The 20,375-nt window shown below is 41.7% G+C and overlaps 1 protein-coding gene across 5 annotated transcripts in view; it reads left to right on the forward strand.

The window, feature by feature from the left end:
• Window positions 1-20,375, forward strand: part of LOC129862620 (carbonic anhydrase 5B, mitochondrial-like) — a 41,022-nt gene that overhangs the window by 7,678 nt on the left and 12,969 nt on the right. Inside the window, exons 2-8 of one of the 5 annotated variants that reach the window (XM_055934455.1) lie at window positions 7,225-7,422; window positions 7,865-7,983; window positions 10,678-10,773; window positions 14,209-14,271; window positions 14,753-14,911; window positions 15,047-15,220; window positions 19,763-19,851. In XM_055934455.1, the coding sequence (XP_055790430.1) occupies window positions 7,225-7,422; window positions 7,865-7,983; window positions 10,678-10,773; window positions 14,209-14,271; window positions 14,753-14,911; window positions 15,047-15,217 (806 nt within the window). In that variant the 3' untranslated portion in view covers window positions 15,218-15,220; window positions 19,763-19,851. Of the gene's footprint in view, window positions 1-7,224; window positions 7,423-7,864; window positions 7,984-9,771; window positions 10,150-10,677; window positions 10,774-14,208; window positions 14,272-14,752; window positions 14,912-15,046; window positions 18,819-19,762; window positions 20,197-20,375 lie in introns of those variants that run through there. The other 4 variants (XM_055934458.1, XM_055934457.1, XM_055934454.1 and 1 more) reach the window with 4 other exon arrangements.

Genomic DNA, 20,375 nt, shown 5'->3' on the forward strand with positions numbered 1-20,375 from the left:
ATAATGGTCTGGGGCTGTTTTTCATGATTCGGGCTAGGCCCCTTAGTTCCAGTGAAGGGAAATCTTAACGCTACAGCATACAATGACATTCTAGACAATTCTGTACTTCCAACTTTGTAGCAACAGTTTGGGGAAGGCCCTTTCTTGTTTCAGCATGACAATGCCCTTGTGCACAATGCGAGGTCCATACAGAAATTGTTTGTCGAGATCGGTGTGGAAGAACTTGACTGGCCTGCACAGAGCCCTGACATCATCCCCATCGAACACCTTTGGGATGAATTGGAACATCGATTGCGAGCCAGGCCTAATCGCCCAACATCAGTGCCTGACCTCACTAATGCTCTTGTGACTAAATGAAAGCAAGTTCCCACAGAAATATTCCAACATCTAGTGGAAAGCCTTCTCAGAAGAGTGGAGGCTGTTATAGCAGCAATCGGGAGGGGACCAACTCCATGTTGATGCCCATGATTTTGGAATGAGATGTTCGACGAGCAGATGTCCACATAACTTTGGTCATGTATTATTTTTGCAATGTTTGTGCGCTACTGATAGAGCTCTGCGTCTACAATACACTTTTGTGTGTTATTGGCTCTTTTAATCAACGTTTGATCATTTTGTCGAGTGTTGTGTTCTATAATTTTCACAGTTGTTGACATCTAATTGAAGGGATGTGAAGCGTCAATAGCTCTATTCACCAAGATGTGCCCTCCTTTGTGCGACGTAAAACATTACTTTGAAAGTTAAATGGAAGTATTTCTGCACCTTATTTTCTGTCATGTGGATTTTTATTCTAGCTATGATCTTATTATACAGGTGTAAGGGCAAGGATTCCGCAGGAGGCAAGTGGGTGAATTTGCAAATATGTGTTTTTATTTATTTCCACAGCGCTGGTGAGTTTCCAAAGGTAACGATTATATTCACAAATAAAGGGATATATTAACAAAGTTTTCGGGTCATTATTTTAAAGTATTCAGATAAACCGCTCCCAGCAGTGTAGTCTGTGTGGTTGAAATGTAGGCTACATTCCAAGGTGCTACTGCAGAGTATCTTAAACGTAGCGCCTTCCAACTCTTTTTACAGCATGAAAACTTAAGTACGGCTGCATTTGTTTGTTATTACTACAGAGGTACGCTACAAAAACACTGACTTTGCTTCTGCCATTGTTTACACTTGGTAAGCAAGAAAATGACCGGAACTTGTCATCCAGCAAACTACACTTCCAAAAGTATGATACAAGCCTATACAAATATTAATGACACGTAAACAGCTGATTGGTCAGCTTTACACATTCATAAGGCCCTGCAGACTGTGCCTGCCATTTATATACAGTTGAAGTCGGAAGTTTACATACACCTTAGCCAAATACATTTAAACTCAGTTTTTTACAATTCCTGACATTTAATCATAGTAAAAATGCCCTGTCTTAGGTCAGTTAAGATCACCACTTTATTTTAAGAATGTGAAATGTCAGAATAATAGTAGAAAATTATTTTATTTCAGCTTTTATTTCTTTCACCACATTCCCAGTGGGTCAGAAGTTTACATGCATTGCCTTAAACCATTTAAACTTGGGTCATATGTTTCGGGTAGCCTTCCACAAGCTTCCCACAATAAGTTGGGTGAATTTTGGCCCATTCCTCCTGACAGCTGGTGTAACTGAGTCAGGTTTGTAGGCCTCCTTGCCCGCACACGCTTTTTCAGTTCTGCCCACACATTTTCTATAGGATTGAGGTGAGGGCTTTGTGATGGCCACTCAAATACCTTGACTTTGTTGTCCTTAAGCCATTTTGCCACGACTTTGGAAGTATGCTTGGGGTCATTGCCCATTTGGAAGACCCATTTGCGACAAGCTTTAACTTCCTGACTGATGTCTTGAGATGCTGCTTCAATATATCCTCATAATTTCCCTTCATGATGCCATCTACTTTGTGAAGTGCACCAGTCCCTCATGCAGCAAAGGACCCCCACAACATGATGCTGCCACCCCCTCTGCTTCATGGTTGGGATGGTGTTCTTTGGCTTGCAAGCCTCCCCCTTTTTCCTCCAAACATAACGATGGTCAGTTCTATTTTTGTTTCATCAGACCAGAGGACATTTCTCCAAAAAGTACAATCTTTGTCCTTATGTGCAGTTGCAAACCGTAGTCTGGCCTTTTTATGGCGGTTTTGGAGCAGTGGCTTCTCCCTTGCTGAGCAGCTTTTCAGGATGTCGATATAGGACTCGTTTTACTGTGGATATAGATACTTTTGTACCTGTTTCCTCCAGCATCTTCACAAGGTCCTTTGCTATTCTGGAATTGATTTGCACTTTTCGCACCAAAGTATGTTCATCTCTAGGACACAGAACCCGTCTCCTTCCTGAGCGGTATGATGGCTGCGTTGTCCCATGGTGTTTATACTTGCGTACTATTGTTTGTACAGATGAACGTGGTACCTTCAGGCATTTGGAAATTGCTCCCAAGGATGAACCAGACTTGTGGAAGTCTACTTTTCTTTTTTTTGTGAGGTCTTGGCTGATTTCTGTAGATTTTTTGTTTTGTTTTTTCTTCCCATGATGTCAAGCAAAGAAGCACTGAGTTTGAAGGTAGGCCTTGAAATACATCCACAGGTACACCTCCAATTGACTCAAATGATGTCAATTTGCCTTTCAGAAGCTTCTAAAGCAATGACATAATTTTCTGGAATTTTCCAAGCTGTTCAAATGCACAGTCAACTTAGTGTATGTAAACTTCTGACCCACTGGAATTGTGATACAGTGAAATCAAGTTTATTTTATATAGCCCTTCGTACATCAGCTAATATCTCGAAGTGCTGTACAGAAACCCAGCCTAAAACCCCAAACAGCAAGCAATGCAGGTGTAGAAGCACGGTGGCTAGAAAAAACTCCCTAGAACGGCCAATAACTAGGAAGAAACCTAGAGAGGAACCAGGCTATGAGGAGTGGCCAGTCCTCTTCTGGCTGTGCCGGGTGGAGATAACAGAACATGGCCAAGATGTTCATAAATTACCAGCATGGTCAAATAATAATCAGGAGTAAATGTCAGTGGGCTTTTCATAGCCGATCATTAAGTGTATCTCTACCGCTCCTGCGGTCTCTGGAGAGTTGAAAACAGCAGGTCTGGGACAGGTAGCACGTCCGGTGGACAGGTCAGGGTTCCATAGCCGCGGGCAGAAATAATCTGTCTGTAAACAATTGCTGGAAAAATTACTAGTCATGCACGAAGTAGATGTCCTAACCGACTTGTCAAAACTATAGTTTGTTAACAAGAAATTTGTGAAGTGGTTGAAAAATGAGTTTTAATGACTCCAACCTAAGTGTGTGTAAACTTCTGACTTCAACTGTAAAGTCATGTTTGTCAAGAACTACTGCCCCACCGAGTTGCATTTTATGTTTTCATTTCTTCAGTCCCAGGCAAACCCAATCATTTTTGGGGGGTGTATCCTTTGGCAGTGGAAAATAACGTGCAAGTAAAAACGTTTGCCTTCGAGGGAAGCTACGCTTGGGCTCTCAAAAGAGTGTTTCCTCACGAAACCAGGACAAAAAACAACCATGATTTAGGACGTTTTGACAACATTTAATCCATACAGTGGTCCTTTTTGGAGGAAGGATTGTTGACATATTTTCAATTTTGTATCTAAAATCATTATTCATTGTGAAATAAGGAATCAAAGTTGGCATAAGTTTGGCCTCACTCAGTCCTTTACAACTCCATAGTGTTTCATATGTAGGTGCTACAAAGCAAAAATCAGTGTCATATGAAGCTTTACCGCTTGCTCTGAAATATGAGTGGTATTTTGATTTCTTTAACAATTTTCTTACATTCATTGATTTAGAAAAATATTAAAATGAATATAGAAAATGTTTCATATTCCTATTTTTCTATATATTGTTGAACCATTATATACTCTACTGGCATAACAAAGTTCCAGAGTGGGGACTCTGGTAGTTCTGAAGTGATGGCCCATTTCATAGTGAAATTGGTATAGTAGGCAATGTAACCATTCACAGCCGTTCTTTTACTGGTCATTGGACATCCTGCAAATCACCAGCAGAGGGAAATCCTTTTTTTAATCCATTTTCACATTCACTCTGTTGAACTTGCTTTCAAATATGATCATAACTCTAAAAGTAGCAAAGATCCCTCTCTGGAACTTTGATATGGCCATAGAGCAAGTTTCCCTAACTGTGAATTTGTCTTTCGGGTGATTTATTATTATAGTTATTAAAAAAAAAAAAAAATCTCACCCTTGTATAAACGTAAACAACTAAAATGGCAGCAAACCGGCTCCAAGTGATAACATATTATACTTTTAATCTGTTCCAAAGTATTCCCATGCATAATAGAGGTGTGATCGTATACAAATGTATGCATGGTTTTAAAATGTTTTAGTCAAATAAATCTGTTTGGGCTTCTTGCGGTCAATTTGCATTCTACAAATGATTTGTAATTATGTTCCGTCCCCCTGACCATCCGCTCAAGAATAAAATCGTTCCACGGCTGAATCTAGTTGATCCCTGCCATGAAGTATATTATCAACAATGTATTGAAACATTTGCTTAATCAAAAATGTTATATTTTCAATATTCATGTTTTATATTTTTCAGTCTTCCTAGAGAATTGTTACTGAAAAATACTACTCATATTACAGAGCAATTGGTAAAGCTTAATTTGACATCAAAGTTAGCTTTGTAGCACCTACAGATCAAACATTAAGCAGGCCTTAAGACTCCATAAGGCCAAAATGTCCTCAATATGCCAACTTTGATTAAATTGTTTACCCCTGGGTGCACGTTTTGGTTTTTGCCCTAGCACTACACAGCTGATTCACGATGACCCAGGACCGAGTTTGGGAAACATTGCTCCAAAGGACCATTCTATGGATTAAATGGTGTAAAAATCCCCCAAATTAGGATATTTGTTTTGTGATGAATCACCAAAAGCAGTTTTTCTAGAGCAAATGAGTCAGTTAGGGCACAGAAAAAGCAGTCGTGTTTCTTTTGAGAAACACATGGAGGTCCTGTAATCGGTATAATGCCTCAAATCCTGTTGAAGATAATGAACATGGTTGGTTGTTTTTATGGTGAGAACCACAATGTTAATGTCTGCTATGAGAGTCCTACTGGTGTTCAACCTATTTTTACTACCCATGACCCTGCATACCTCACTGAGAAACCTGTGGCAGATGTATCTCCCTGCGATCCACTGGGCCACAGAATTAGAAACATTGTCTATGCATGAGCTATAGAGGATTATGAAGAGTGGATTATACAAAAATCCATAGCTCATTTCAGTACATGAAGTAAGCTTTAAAAAAAATCTGACGTATTTTATGATCTTCATTGTCACAATTTATATTACACATGATGGGAGGCTGCATTTCAAAAAAATTGTAAGAGTATGCTTTTTATTTTAATCCGGTACAGTCAGGGCTCTAAAAGCAGCCCTATATGAATTCTAGCTAAATCTGGAACACGTTATGCCCTAGAAAAATGTATATACTGGTAATGTTACCAGGTTGTTAGCTAGCTAGTTAGTCAGGTAACAAACATGACTAAACAAGGCTTAAAACGAATGGTAAACGGCTGGTGACAGTTTTTAGGAATGTAAAATGCGGCTTCCAATCCTCGACAGGAAGAAAAAGAAACGTTGCCCTGGTTAATGAGTCCGATCTTTTGAACTGTGTGCTAGTAGGAAACAGCCGTGTTCGCTGTAGTAAGGGTGCAAGCATGAAGCTAACAAATCTGCGCTCGGGAAACAACGGTACAGCAAAGCCTTGTTACAACAATTATAATATAAATACATTTTTGTTGTTGCATTGGTGTTCGTCGCACATTAGAGCCATGGGTACAGTAGCAAAAAGGTTAATTTAAAAATAATTGTTCCCATTGAAAATACCTTTTCCAACGGACCATTGTACAGATATAGGAGGTCCTAGTAGATTTATTGTAATGCCAGAAAATGCAGATTTTAATAAACTTTCCGTTCAGAACTGAACTACTGTCTCTCCTTCTGTGGAGAAGACCTGTTGGGCTACCAATACATTCCGTGAGTCAGTTTCTGTAACCTACCCACATTTGGCTTATTCTGCAATTTCCTTTGAATTTCGAGTTAGAGAATTTACACAATGAAAAGGAAGTGGGTGATTCCTCACGAAACCAGGACAACCCCCCCCCCCCCCCCCCCCCCCCCAACACACAATTATTATTTCATCCATAGAATGGTCCTGTGGAGGAAGGATTTTTGCCATACATTTGACATTGGTATCTAAAAGCATAATTGAGAAATAACTCATCAAAGTTAGCATATTTATGAGATTTTTGCCTAACGCAGGCCTCTTAAGACTCCATAATGTTTCATATGTAGGTGCTACAAAGCAAAAATTGGTGTCATATGAAGCTTTGCGGCTTGCTCTGAAATATGAGTGGTGTTTTGATTTCTATAACAATTTTCTTACATCAATTTATGAATATTTTTGATATTCCTGTAGAGAATATTTTGTTTAACACTATATTGAAAATGTGCCAAGTCTTAACTGGTATATTGTCTATATTCCTTTTTAGATTTTTCAATATTTGTAAATTTAATGTAAGACTTTTATTGAAATCAAAATACTACTGCTATTACTGAGCAAGCGGGGAAAACAATCATATGATACCAGTGTTTGCTTTGTAGCACCTACATATACATTATGGAGTCTTAAAGGAGGCCTGGGTAAGGACAAAATGTTATAAATATGCAAACTTTAAATAATTATTTCTCAATTATGCTTTGTTACAAATGTCAAATATATGTCAACAAACCTTCCTCCAAAGTACTGTTCTGTATATTAAATGTTGTGGAAATCTGCCAAATCATGGTCTTTTTTTTGTCCTAGTTTCATGAGGAATAACCCAAGTGTCTCATTCCTCCTCTGCTTTACTCATTTCTCTAAATGGAATGTAGGGAGGAGGCTTACTGGTCTAACTCGAAGTCTGTTGAATTGCTTGTCTACTGTGAGACATTTTAATCATATTTTATTTTTAGCATTTTGCCAAATAATAATGCAGAAAGCTGGAGAGTACACAATGAAAAGTAAGTGTCAGCATTTGTCTTTGTTTTAGTGGGCTAAGCAATAGGACCAAATGTGATTTACACATGTGCCCTGTAATTCCTTGTTGGGCTTTATTCATCACAAATTTTACTGTCAGCCTAGATTGAAGTCCTCTCTCATCCTTTGACTCCAGTGCATCCAATGTGGCAGGGACCACTCGTTGCTCCAGGGGGTAACAGACAATCTCCTATCGATATTCGGGTGCGTAAGAGCGTTTTTGATCCTCACCTCAAGCCGCTGACCCCGGATTACGACCCCGGGACGTGCTCACAGATATGGAACAATGGGTACTCATTCCTGGTTGAGTACGACGACACCACCGACAAATCCAGTAAGGCTTCTCTGCTCTGCAATGTGCCTCACTAACACCGCAATGCCCACCACGTGGAATGTGACTTTGATTAACTTTTTAAGTATCCCTGCCCTAGGCTTATTTCTCAACATCACTCTGTCTTGAAATGTATTGTTTAGACATTTCTCATTTTCAATTGAATGTTATTTCAGAAATGTCTATTTTGTTTCACTGCTTTAATAATATACTTTATACATATTTTCATGCCAATTATACAATAGGCTTATTATTCTGTAAAAAAAAAAAACATCTGCTTTTGTGTGTGGAGAGAGGATACTTGTTATGTTTTAGCATGTATGTTTATATAATCATGTTTTTAACCCCCACTAAGCTGTTATTTATGTACTAGTTACTGTTTCCCATTCTTGGGTCTCTAATATAACACAGATGATCTATTTATTCTTACCCATCCCTCACTCAGTACTTAAAGGGGGTCCTCTGGAGGATAACTTCCGGCTGTGTCAGTTCCACTTCCATTGGGGGGAGAGCAACGCGTGGGGCTCCGAGCATACAGTGGACCGCCGCCTCTTCCCTGCTGAGGTAGCTACCGCACATCCTCTTCCTTAAGAGTTAGTGTTTTGTATTTTAAATGTCAATTTTGTGGAATGCCTCTATGCAGTTTAAAAAACCACCTAACATGTCAAATCTAGTAGAGCTGTAGTCTTCAGGAGACTATGGCATGGAACGGTGGAAGGACTGCTTTTAGACATCAGGGCATAGTGCTGTCCTAGCCAATCCATGACTATATTGGCATGGAATTTTCGTGACAGAGGGGTATTGTGCTGTTGGAAACCTCTACATACAGAAGCAGAATGCTTTGCTTGAAATGCATTCTGGTCAATCCTCATGACCCACCTTTGACGTGTTATATATTTTCATATTGTTCCACTCACCTAAAGCACACTTACACAATAGAGGGAGTACTACTGTCTGTCTGGAGGAGGGTGCCATGCCAAGCTGTCGTTAATGGCTGTGAGAATCTGACCGTGTCAGGGTTTTCAACACTCTCCAGGTGCAGAGTGTGTACAGAGGCTGAAGTTATGATTACAACACAACTCCCTCTGTGCCTAATAGGAGCACACCACAGTCTGAGTATTTATTGGGTTATAACTCCTTTTTTCTTTATGTAAACCTCCCCTGATCCCAGTGTGACTGTGGGCCATTGTAGGGAACTGAACTAGAGTGAAACGAAGAGGAGCTACGTGTGACCTGGGTCAGACAATGCTCAGTTTGGTTTAATCGATACTGATACCTGTCAGTTAAGGATGGGTATTTTGGGGTGTACACTGCTCAAAAAAATAAAGTGAACACTTAAACAACACAATGTAACTCCAAGTCAATCACACTTCTGTGAAATCAAACTGTCCACTTAGGAAGCAACACTGATTGACAATAAATTTCACATGCTGTTGTGCAAATGGAATAGACAAAAGGTGGAAATTATAGGCAATTAGCAAGACACCCCCAATAAAGGAGTGGTTCTGCAGGTGGTGACCACAGACCACTTCTCAGTTCCAATGCTTCCTGGCTGATGTTTTGGTCCCTTTTGAATGCTGGCGGTGCTTTCACTCTAGTGGTAGCATGAGACGGAGTCTACAACCCACACAAGTGGCTCAGGTAGTGCAGCTCATCCAGGATGGCACATCAATGCGAGCTGTGGCAAGAAGGTTTGCTGTGTCTGTCAGCGTAGTGTCCAGAGCATGGAGGCGCTACCAGGAGACAGGCCAGTACATCAGGAGATGTGGAGGAGGCCGTAGGAGGGCAACAACCCAGCAGCAGGACCGCTACCTCCGCCTTTGTGCAAGGAGGAGCACTGCCAGAGCCCTGCAAAATGACCTCCAGCAGGCCACAAATGTGCATGTGTCTGCTCAAACGGTCAGAAACAGACTCCATGAGGGTGGTATGAGGGCCGACGTCCACAGGTGGGGGTTGTGCTTACAGCCCAACACCGTGCAGGACGTTTGGCATTTGCCAGAGAACACCAAGATTGGCAAATTCGCCACTGGCGCCCTGTGCTCTTCACAGATGAACGCAGGTTCACACTGAGCACATGTGACAGACGTGACAGAGTCTGGAGACGCCGTGGAGAACGTTCTGCTGCCTGCAACATCCTCCAGCATGACCGGTTTGGCGGTGGGTCAGTCATGGTTACAATTGGCTCATTCATCCCCCTCCTCTCCCCTGTAACTATTCCCCAGGTCGTTGCTGCAAATGAGAACGTGTTCTCAGTCAACTTACCTGGTAAAATAACGGTAAAATAAAATAAATAAAATAAATAAAAATGGTGTGGGGTGGCATTACTTTGGGGGCCGCACAGCCCTCCACGTGCTCGCCAGAGGTAGCCTGACTGCCATTAGGTACCGAGATGAGATCCTCAGACCCCTTGTGAGACCATATGCTGGTGCGGTTTGCCCTGGGTTCCTCCTAATGCAAGACAATGCTAGACCTCATGTGGCTGGAGTGTGTCAGCAGTTCCTGCAAGAGGAAGGCATTGATGCTATGGACTGGCCCGCCCGTTCTCCAGACCTGAATCCAATTGAGCACATCTGGGACATCATGTCTTGCTCCATCCACCAACGCCACATTGCACCACAGACTGTCCAGGAGTTGGCGGATGCTTTAGTCCAGGTCTGGGAGGAGATCCCTCAGGAGACCATCCGCCACCTCATCAGGAGCATGCCCAGGCGTTGTAGGGAGGTCATACAGGTACGTGGAGGCCACACACACTACTGAGCCTCATTTTGACTTGTTTTAAGGACATTACATCAAAGTTGGATCAGCCTGTAGTGTGGTTTTCCACTTTAATTTTGAGTGTGACTCCAAATCCAGACCTCCATGGGTTGATTAATTTGATTTACATTGATCATTTTTGTGTGATTTTGTTGTCAGCACATTCAACTATGTAAAGAAAAAAGTATTTAAGAATATTTCATTCATTCAGATCTAGGATGTGTTACTTTAGTGTTCCCTTTATTTTTTTGAGCAGTGTATTTTAAAGTTCAGAATATAATCCCAAATTTGTTTTACTTTTGCTTTTTGACTGTCGTTTATCTTGAGAATGATATTAAACATGAATTAGGTTAATCATTATTCAGCAACAGATATAATTTGTGACATTGCATTTGAATGCAGTCAGTGTATCATGACATATGTCAACAAAAGTCTACAACCTGACTCTGGGTGTGTGGATAAACACATTATGATTTACATATGCTCTGTCTTTTCTGTTGCTAGCTCCACATGGTCCACTGGAACTCTAATAAGTACAGCCGGTTTGAGGAAGCTGTGATGGAGGAGAATGGACTGGCTGTTATCGGGGTCTTCCTCAAGGTAATTTATTGCTCCTCGTTAACATAGCTATTGATGCATTCCTACAATATGCAACCCACCACCACTACTGTCACATACATACATGCATACATACATACATACATACATACATACATACAGTGGGGCAAAAAAGTATTTAGTCAGCCACCAATTGTGCAAGTTCTCCCACTTAAAAAGATGAGATAGGCCTGTAATTTTCATCATATGTACACTTCAACTATGACAGACAAAATGAGAGGAAGAAAAATCCAGAAAATCACATTGTAGGATTTTTTATGAATTTATTTGCAAATTATGGTGGAAAATAAGTATTTGGTCACCTACAAACAAGCAAGATTTCTGGCTCTCACAGACCTGTAACTTTCTTTAAGAGGCTCCTCTGTCCTCCACTCGTTACCTGTATTAATGGCACCTGTTTGAACTTGTTATCAGTATAAAAGACACCTGTCCACAACCTCAAACAGTCACACTCCAAACTCCACTTTGGCCAAGACCGAAGAGCTGTCAAAGAACACCAGAAACAAAATTGTAGACCTGCACCAGGCTGGGAAGACTTAATCTGCAATAGGTAAGCAGCTTGGTTTGAAGAAATCAACTGTGGGAGCAATTATTAGGAAATGGAAGACATACAAGACCACTGATAATCTCCCTCGATCTGGGGCTCCACGCAAGATCTCACCCGTGGGGTCAAAATGATCACAAGAACCACACGGGGGGACCTAGTGAATGACCTGCAGAGAGCTGGGACCAAAGTAACAAAGCCTACCATCAGTAACACACTACGCCGCCAGGGACTCAGATCCTGCAGTGCCAGACGTGTACCCCTACTTAAGCCAGTACATGTCCAGGCCCGTCTGAAGTTTGCTAGAGAGCATTTGGATGATCCAGAAGAAAATTGGGAGAATGTCAAATGGTCAGATGAAACCAAAATATAACCTTTTGGTAAAAACTCAACTCGACGTGTTTGGAGGACAAAGAATGCTGAGTTGCATCCAAAGAACACCATACCTACTGTGAAGCATGGGGGTGGAAACATCATGCTTTGGGGCTGTTTTTCTGCAAAGGGACCAGGACGACTGATCCGTGTAAAGGAAAGAATGAATGGGGCCATGTATCGTGAGATTTTGAGTGAAAACCTCCTTCCATCAGCAAGGGCATTGAAGATGAAACGTGGCTGGGTCTTTCAGCATGACAATGATCCCAAACACACCGCCCAAGCAACGAAGGAGTGGCTTCGTAAGAAGCATTTCAAGGTCCTGGAGTGGCCTAGCCAGTCTCCAGATCTCAAACCCATAGAAAATCTTTGGAGGGAGTTGAAAGTCCGCGTTGCCCAGCAACAGCCCCAAAACATCACTGCTCTAGAGGTGATCTGCATGGAGGAATGGGCCAAAATACCAGCAACAGTGTGTGAAAACCTTGTGAAGACTTACAGAAAACGTTTGACCTCTGTCATTGCCAATAAAGGGTATATAACAAAGGATTGAGAAACTTTTTTTTATTGACCAAATACTTATTTTCCACCATAATTTGCAAATAAATTCATTAAAAATCCTACAATGTGATTATCTGGATTTTTTTTCTTCTCATTTTGTCTGTCATAGTTGAAGTGTACCTATGATGAAAATTACAGGCCTCATCTTTTTAAGTGGGAGAACTTGCACAATTGGTGGCTGACTAAATACTTTTTTGCCTCACTGTACATACATACATACATACATACATACATACATACATACATACATACATACATACAGTGTGGAGAACAAGTATTTGATACACTGCCGATTTTGCAGGTTTTCCTACTTACAAAGCATGTAGAGGTCTGTAATTTTTATCATAGGTACACTTCAACTGTGAGAGACGGAATCTAAAACTAAAATCCAGAAAATCACATTGTATGAATTTATTTGCAAATTATTGCATGACTTAAGTATTTGATACATCAGAAAAGCAGAACTTAATATTTGGTACAGAAACCTTTGTTTGCAATTACAGAGATCAAACATTTCCTGTAGTTCTTGACCAGGTTTGCACACACTGCAGCAGGGATTTTGGCCCACTCCTCCATACAGACCTTCTCCAGATCCTTCAGGTTTTGGGGCTGTCGCTGGGCAATACGGACTTTCAGCTCCCTCCAAAGATTTTCTATTGGGTTCAGGTCTGGAGACTGACTAGGCCACTCCAGGACCTTGAGATGCTTCTTACGGAGCCACTCCTTAGTTGCCCTGGCTGTGTGTTTCGGGTCGTTGTCATGCTGGAAGACCCAGACACAACCCATCTTCAATGCTCTTACTGAGGGAAGGAGGTTGTTGGCCAAGATCTCGCGATACATGGCCCGATCCATCCTCACCTCAATAGGGTGCAGTCGTCCTGTCCCCTTTGCAGAAAAGCATCCCCAAATAATGATGTTTCCACCTCCATGCTTCACGGTTGGGATGGTGTTCTTGGGGTTGTACTCATCCTTCTTCTTCCTCCAAACACGGCGAGTGGAGTTTAGACCAAAAAGCTCTATTTTTGTCTCATCAGACCACATGACATTCTCCCATTCCTCCTCTGGATCATCCAGATGGTCATTGGCAAACTTCAGATGGGCCTGGACATGCGCTGGCTTGAGCAGGGGGACCTTGCGTGCGCTGCAGGATTTTAATCCATGACTGCGTAGTGTGTTACTAATGGTTTTCTTTGAGACTGTGGTCCCAGCTCTCTTCAGGTCATTGACCAGGTCCTGCCGTGTAGTTCTGGGCTGATCCCTCACCTTCCTCATGATCATTGATGCCCCACGAGTTGAGATCTTGTATGGAGCCCCAGACCGAGGGTGATTGACCGTCATCTTGAACTTCTTCCATTTTCTAATAATTGCGCCAACATTTGTTGCTTTCTCACCAAGCTGCTTGCCTATTGTCCTGTAGCCCATCCCAGCCTTGTGCAGGTCTACAATTTTATCCCTGATGTCCTTACACAGCTCTCTGGTCTTAGCCACTGTGGAGAGGTTGGAGTCTGTTTGATTGAGTGTGTGGACAGGTGCAGTTAATACAGGTAATGAGTGGAGAACAGGAGGGCTTCTTAAAGAACAACTAACAGGTCTGTGAGAGCCGGAATTCTTACTGGTTGGTAGGTGATCAAATACTTATGTCATGCAATAAAATGCAAATGAATTACTTAAATCATACAAAGTGATTTTCTGGATTTTTGATTCCGTCTCTCACAATTGAAGTGTACCTATGATAAAAATACAGACTTCTACATGCTTTGTAAGTAGGAAAACCTGCAAAATCGGCAGTGTATCAAATACTTGTTCTCCCCACTGTACATACATGCATACCATTTCAAGATTTACTGGCATTGAAATGTAAACACCCCGTGCAGTGAATGTGGACACAGCACATGCCTGACAGATGGACTCAGTGCTCAGACACAGATTATTTTACTCCTCAGATAGGGAAGAGACACGAGGGACTGCAGAAACTAGTGGATGCTCTACCTGCTGTCAGACACAAGGTGAGTTCAATGATTGACCACTTAAAATAAAAATCACCTTCATGATTTTTTAAACCAAGGTTTCAAAGAGTGCATTTCAAGCAGGTGGTATATGCCTCTGAGTTTCTGAGAAAGCCGCCCAAGCGTAAGAACAAAAATAGTCAATGTACTGTACGACTCAGTTGGGCAATCTGGACAAGTCTCAGGTGGAGCACACGGGACATTTGTATGGCAATAGTATGTGAGGGGGAGAGTGACGACAGTGTAGGAGCTATACAGGAGTGGTAGAGGGTAGAACACCATTTGTTACCTCACACAGAATTATTACACAAAGGAACAATTCTGAAATATGATCAGAGATGGGAAGATGGTCAACTTTAACTGCCATCTAGTGGCCATGAGTCAAATTACATGCCACTACTATCAGTAAGGTTATTATGGATGGGGAATGCCAATTGGCAGCACCATGTAACCCTTTCCTCTTTCCGTTTTCACTCCCTAGGACAGTGTTGTTGAGTTCACTAGGTTTGACCCAGCCTGCCTACTGCCTGCTAACATTGACGATTACTGGACGTATGCAGGGTCACTTACCACTCCTCCTCTGACTGAGGCAGTGACCTGGATTATCATGAAGCAGCACATCGAAGTCAGCCATGACCAGGTTAGTGTGGATTTGTATGTGTTTGTTTGCTAGTGGAGAACAGGGAGGGAACATCAATGGCATTACCAGTGGTTTACACCTTGGTGTTTTAACTCCATAGTTTCAGGTCTGCGTAACACATTGTCCCTTACTCAGCTGGCAGTGTTCCGGAGCCTTCTCTTCACCTCAGCAGAGGAGGAGGTGCAGAAGAGCATGGTCAACAACTTCCGCGTGCAGCAGCCCCTGAGTGGCCGCACTGTGCGGTCCTCGTTCACCCCCTTCCTGCAGCAGGAGCCACCTGTAAAAGGTCCACACACAGGCCACTGACCGGTACACACAAACTCACTTTGACCCTTCAAAGCAAAATTATGCAATTACCCTAGGAAGCCTTTTTATTTATTTTTTACTCTACAGAAGTCATACTGCTGGCATCTTCTTTCCAAATGTCTTATGCATTCAGAAAGCACTCAATGATTTCGCTTAAATGACAGGGAATTATAAAATCCCAATGTCACCATCTAAAGCTGTGGTATTCAAAGTCAGGGTCGCGACCTCTAGTTAGTTGGATTGTGTGGGAACTGCTGTGGGTTCGCCCCCCCCCCAAAACATTTTTTTTAGAAGTAAGCAAATTAAGAGTACAGATCATTTTATTTGACAATATACACATGTTTTTGAGAAATAATTTGAAAAATACTATTTTGAGTAAATGTATTTAATGGTTTCTTTTCATTTTAATAAGAGATAAAAATGTAATGAATTGAAGTTTATTTGTTGATGTAAAAATGGAAATGTTTCCTTTTAAGGTCGTGTCATTAGATCTGGGGTGGGGGGGTCTCGAGAAAGGATTATGGAAAAAAAGGGTTGGTCCCCCCCCTGAAAAGGTTTGAATACCAATGATCTAAAGGCTTTTTTGTTGATGTTGACATCTGTCTCACTGTCTACTGTCCTGTCAATAACTGAAAGTCATCAACACATAGCAGACGCTAACATATTTTTGAAACTCCTGTGTCTTAGGTGAATCTGATTGGAGATTTTTATGAATGCTCTTAATTTTTTAAAGTTGTAAACCTTATTTATTCACTCCTTTATTAACAGTCAAACTTTACATGCTTCCAGAAACCAATGATTGATGCTGCTGGAATAATTTGACGTACTATCAACACTTATTATGTAAACTAAAGCTTATGAATATCACCCTCTTGTGGAAAGAGTACTTCTACAGTCATTTTTCTTCCTTGACAAAGTATTTGAGGTGAAGGGGCATCATATATGAATGGGGGTTTAGTTTGAAGGTTTAAGCTCTAAATTTGTTTACAGCATATAGCCGAAGAGATTTAGTTCATTGTATTAAGGCCTGGCTAAGGCTCCAAACTGTACAAATGATTGTTGCTCAATATGTTTTTAGGTGATTTGATGGATTTTAATACATAGTCTTGAGTAGACTAGAATGTACATCTCAGTATCTTTAACTTAGATGTAAAAGTAATGTGTAGGATGTACAGCTTCATTATGCCTTATAAGCACAGAGAGACCAGGGCATTTGTTACAACTAATATGTTGAATTCTATAGCAAACATTGACCTTTTTTAACATGAGTGTCTAAGATGATTTTGCTCTTGTAATCAAATTCTTCTGTTGTACTGAAAAGGACTCTACCATAGTGCCTTCCATGTTATTCATAATACTGACACACACGGTCACCTCTGTTTTCATAGATCAATAGCTCACTGCAGTGTCTGTTCTGTTGGAGCCTGCTGGTTTAATGAATATTGACAATATTATGCCCCTCGCAGGCTTTTAACAGGCAGTCGGTAGATTGTTTGCCAATTTCTGGTCCAGGAGCTGTGGGAGAGTTTAGAGAGGGAGTCACATGTTCATCCTGTTGGTTCTATATTTATTTATTGGTGGAGGTCAGAAGGATTTGACTTGCCTTTTAGAAGCACTAGCAGCACACCGACAGAAATCATTCTCCTGATAGTTGTATGTCATTTCTTGAGACTGTTTCGCTTTGACTGTACTCTGAAAATTGCTATTTGTTCAGACCTTGATATTGCAATAATTTGGAGAGGATTTTTAAGTTCACAGCAGGACCACCCATAAATGCAAAATATCTAGGTAGCTAGACAGGGATTACAGTGGGACCAACTACATGTATCAACTTGAAAACATACCTGAACTTAATGTTATGCTTTAATAGCATTCCAAAAGGTTGTTTACAGTAAAATAAGCATGGCTATTCCCTATGTTGACACACAATCATGATAAGTGATATAGCACATTTTATAGCAATTGCAATACATACACTATATGACCAAAAGTATGTGGACACCTGCTTGTCGAACATCTCATTCCAAACTCATGGGCATTAATATGGTGGTAGTCCCCCCCCCCCCCCCCCCCCCTTTTTTTGCTGCTATAACAGCCTCCACTCTTCTGGTAAGGCTTTTCACAAGATGTTGAGACATTGCTGCGGGGAATTGAGCAACAAGAGCATTAGTTAGGCCTTGCTCGCAGTCGGCGTTCCAATTCATCCCAAAGGTGTTCGATGGGGTTGAGGTCAGGGCCCTGTGCAGGCCAGTCAAGTTCTTACACACTGAAACAGGAAAGGGCCTTCCCCAAACTGTTACCACAAAGTTGGAACCACAGAATTGTCTAGAATGTCATTGTATACTGTAGCGTTAAGATTTCCGATCACTAGAACTAAGAGGCCTAGCCGGAACCACGAAAAACAGCCCCAGACCATTATTCCTCATCCACCAAACTTTACAGTTGGCACTATGCAGTCAGGCAGGTAGCGTTCTCCTGGCGTCCACCAAACCCACTTTCGTCCGTCGGTCTGCCAGATGGTGAAGCTTGATTCATCACTCCAGAGAACGCGTTTCCACTGTTCCAGAGTCCAATGGCGGCGAGCTGTAGACCACTCCAGCCGACGCTTGGCATGGCGCATGGTGATCTTAGTCTTGTGTGCGGCTGCTTGGCCATGGAAACCCATTTCATGAAGCTCCTTACAGTTATTGTGCTGACATTGCTTCCAGAGGCAGTTTGGAACTCGGTAGTAATTGTTGCAACCGAGGACAGACTATTTATGACCTACGGCGGTCCCGTTCTGTGAGCTTGTGTGGCCTACCACTTCGCGACTTGTTGGTCCTAGACGTTTCCACTTCACAATAACAGCACTTACAGTTGACCGGGACAGCTCTAGCAGGGCAGACATTTGATGAACTGACTTGTTGGGGGCTCCCAAGTGGCTCAGTGGTGTAACGCACGGTCTCTCAGTGCTAGAGGCGTCACTACAGACCCTGGTTCGGTTCCAGGTTGTATCACAATTGTCGTGATTGGGAGTCCCATAGGGTGGTGCACAACCTGGGAAGGACCTGCCTAGTTAAATAAATAAATAAATGTTGGAAAGGTGGCATCCAATGTCGGTTCCCTGTTGAAAGTTACTGAGCTCTTCAGTAAGGCCATTCTACTGCCAATGTTTGTCTATGCAGTTTGCATGGCTGTGTGCTCATGGCTGTGTGCTCATTGCTTGACAATAACCTGTTCTGAAAACTGAAAAGCACTGTCCAAGACTCCAGCCCTCCATACCCACTTGACACTTATGCCTGTTTCACTGCGTTACCTATGAAATTGAAGGTGACACTTTTTCACACCAGGGGTTAGGGGAACAATGTTGGGGTACAGGGAGGATTTGAATGGGGGTTATGAAACAGTTGTACATTTTAGGTCTTGGTTTGATGTGGGCATTTTTATGGGTAAGTGATGGTAGGACACATTCACTTTTTTTGCTGTAACTGTGGTAATTTTCTGCTTCCTATTTGTCTTGATCTGTTTAGTTATGTTCTGCCTTTTTAATCTCAAGTGGGATGTTTCATTTCACTTAACTGTATTTTTGTTTTCAAATTATAAAGACTAAACGGAAACTGAACTGTAATGACTGTACTTTAATCAAGACTAGTGATCATGATTTAATCCGTCATCAATGGTGAACTGCTTATTTTCATGTATATGCCATCAATGACTGTTTTAAATGTGTCAAACTTAGTATGCACAATGATCTAGATTGATGTATATGTTTTACATAATGGGACTTATGCGGAACTTCCACTTAACTTGCCCAACACCATTGTGTTGCCAGTGTTTTTATGCTGATGTCAGCTCTAGTGTCATTGTTTCCATCAGGAGTGTGAAACTAAAGACTTGGGGTGAGCAGGATCAACAACCTCTGCATCAAAACCGTTGCTTTGTGAGGTGTTCACAGTTAGCCATTGTTATGTGTGCCGAACAAAAATCTAAACGCAACATTTTCAACTATTTTACTGAGTTTACAGTTCATATAAGGAAATCGGTCAATTGAAATAACAGACCGAAATACTCCTCAGCACCCCCTCAGATGATCCCGCAGGTAAAGAAGCCGGATGTGGAGGCTGGTTGGGCATATTGCCAAATTTTCAAAAATTATGTTGGAGGTGGCTCACGGTAGAGAAATTAACATTCAATTCTCTGGTAACAGCGCTGCTGGACATTCCTGCAGTAAGCATGCCACTTGTATGCTCCCTCAACTTGAGACATCTGTGGCATTGTGTTGTGTGACAACTGCACATTTTAGAGTGACCTTTTATTGTCCTCAGCACAAGGTGCACCTTTGTAATGATCATGCTGTTTAATCAGCTTCTTGATATGCCACACCTGTCAGGTGGATGGATTATCTTGGCAAATGAGAAATGCTCACTAACAGGAATATAAACTAATTTGTGCTCAATATGAGAGAAATATGCTTTTTGTGCGTATGGAACATTTCTGGGATCTTTTATTTCAGCTCATGAAACATGGAACTAACACTTTACATGTTGTGTTTATATTTTTGTTCAGTATAAATGCCAGCTGAAAAGTTCCCGGGGCCTGGTATTGGGCCCAAGCCAGAGCAGGTCCGCCGGAGCCATGGCCCACAAGTCTGAGCCTTTTGGGTAAAACACCTCAGATGGAAACTCGACAGTGCTTCCCCTTGCTTTGTTTGCTACTTAGCAGGTGTTTTCCTGGAGCTAGAGGAGTGTTCTACGTTTGTTGTGCTGTAGTACATGTTGTATTTGTTTAATCAATGGGTGGCCACATTCCTGCCCCATGGGCCGGAATGAAAACTGCTATTGAGGGGCTGTGGTTCAAGGGCTAAATTGGGGCCCCTCTCCCAACAGGCCTGTTGTTGTGCCTGATTGGCCTAGTCCAGCTGTACAACTAGGAAGCCACTGCTGACAAATGTTTATATAGAAGATTTTAAAGATGAATATAATAAAGAAATGAGTACACTATGCCTGTGTTTTAGTATTTTGACTTGCTGGTGGTATTAAAATGCTTCTATGGAATGGGGTGTTCATCTGGGTAAAGTGATGTAGTTAACAGTCTGTTATGGGACATGCTGATCTCCACTTGAGTAATGCTCAGCAGCCAGAACCCAGTAAAATCTGCAATAGCAACAACAATGATGTCA

Source organism: Salvelinus fontinalis, chromosome 9, assembly GCF_029448725.1.
Source record: "Salvelinus fontinalis isolate EN_2023a chromosome 9, ASM2944872v1, whole genome shotgun sequence".
Classification (NCBI taxonomy): domain Eukaryota; kingdom Metazoa; phylum Chordata; class Actinopteri; order Salmoniformes; family Salmonidae; genus Salvelinus; species Salvelinus fontinalis.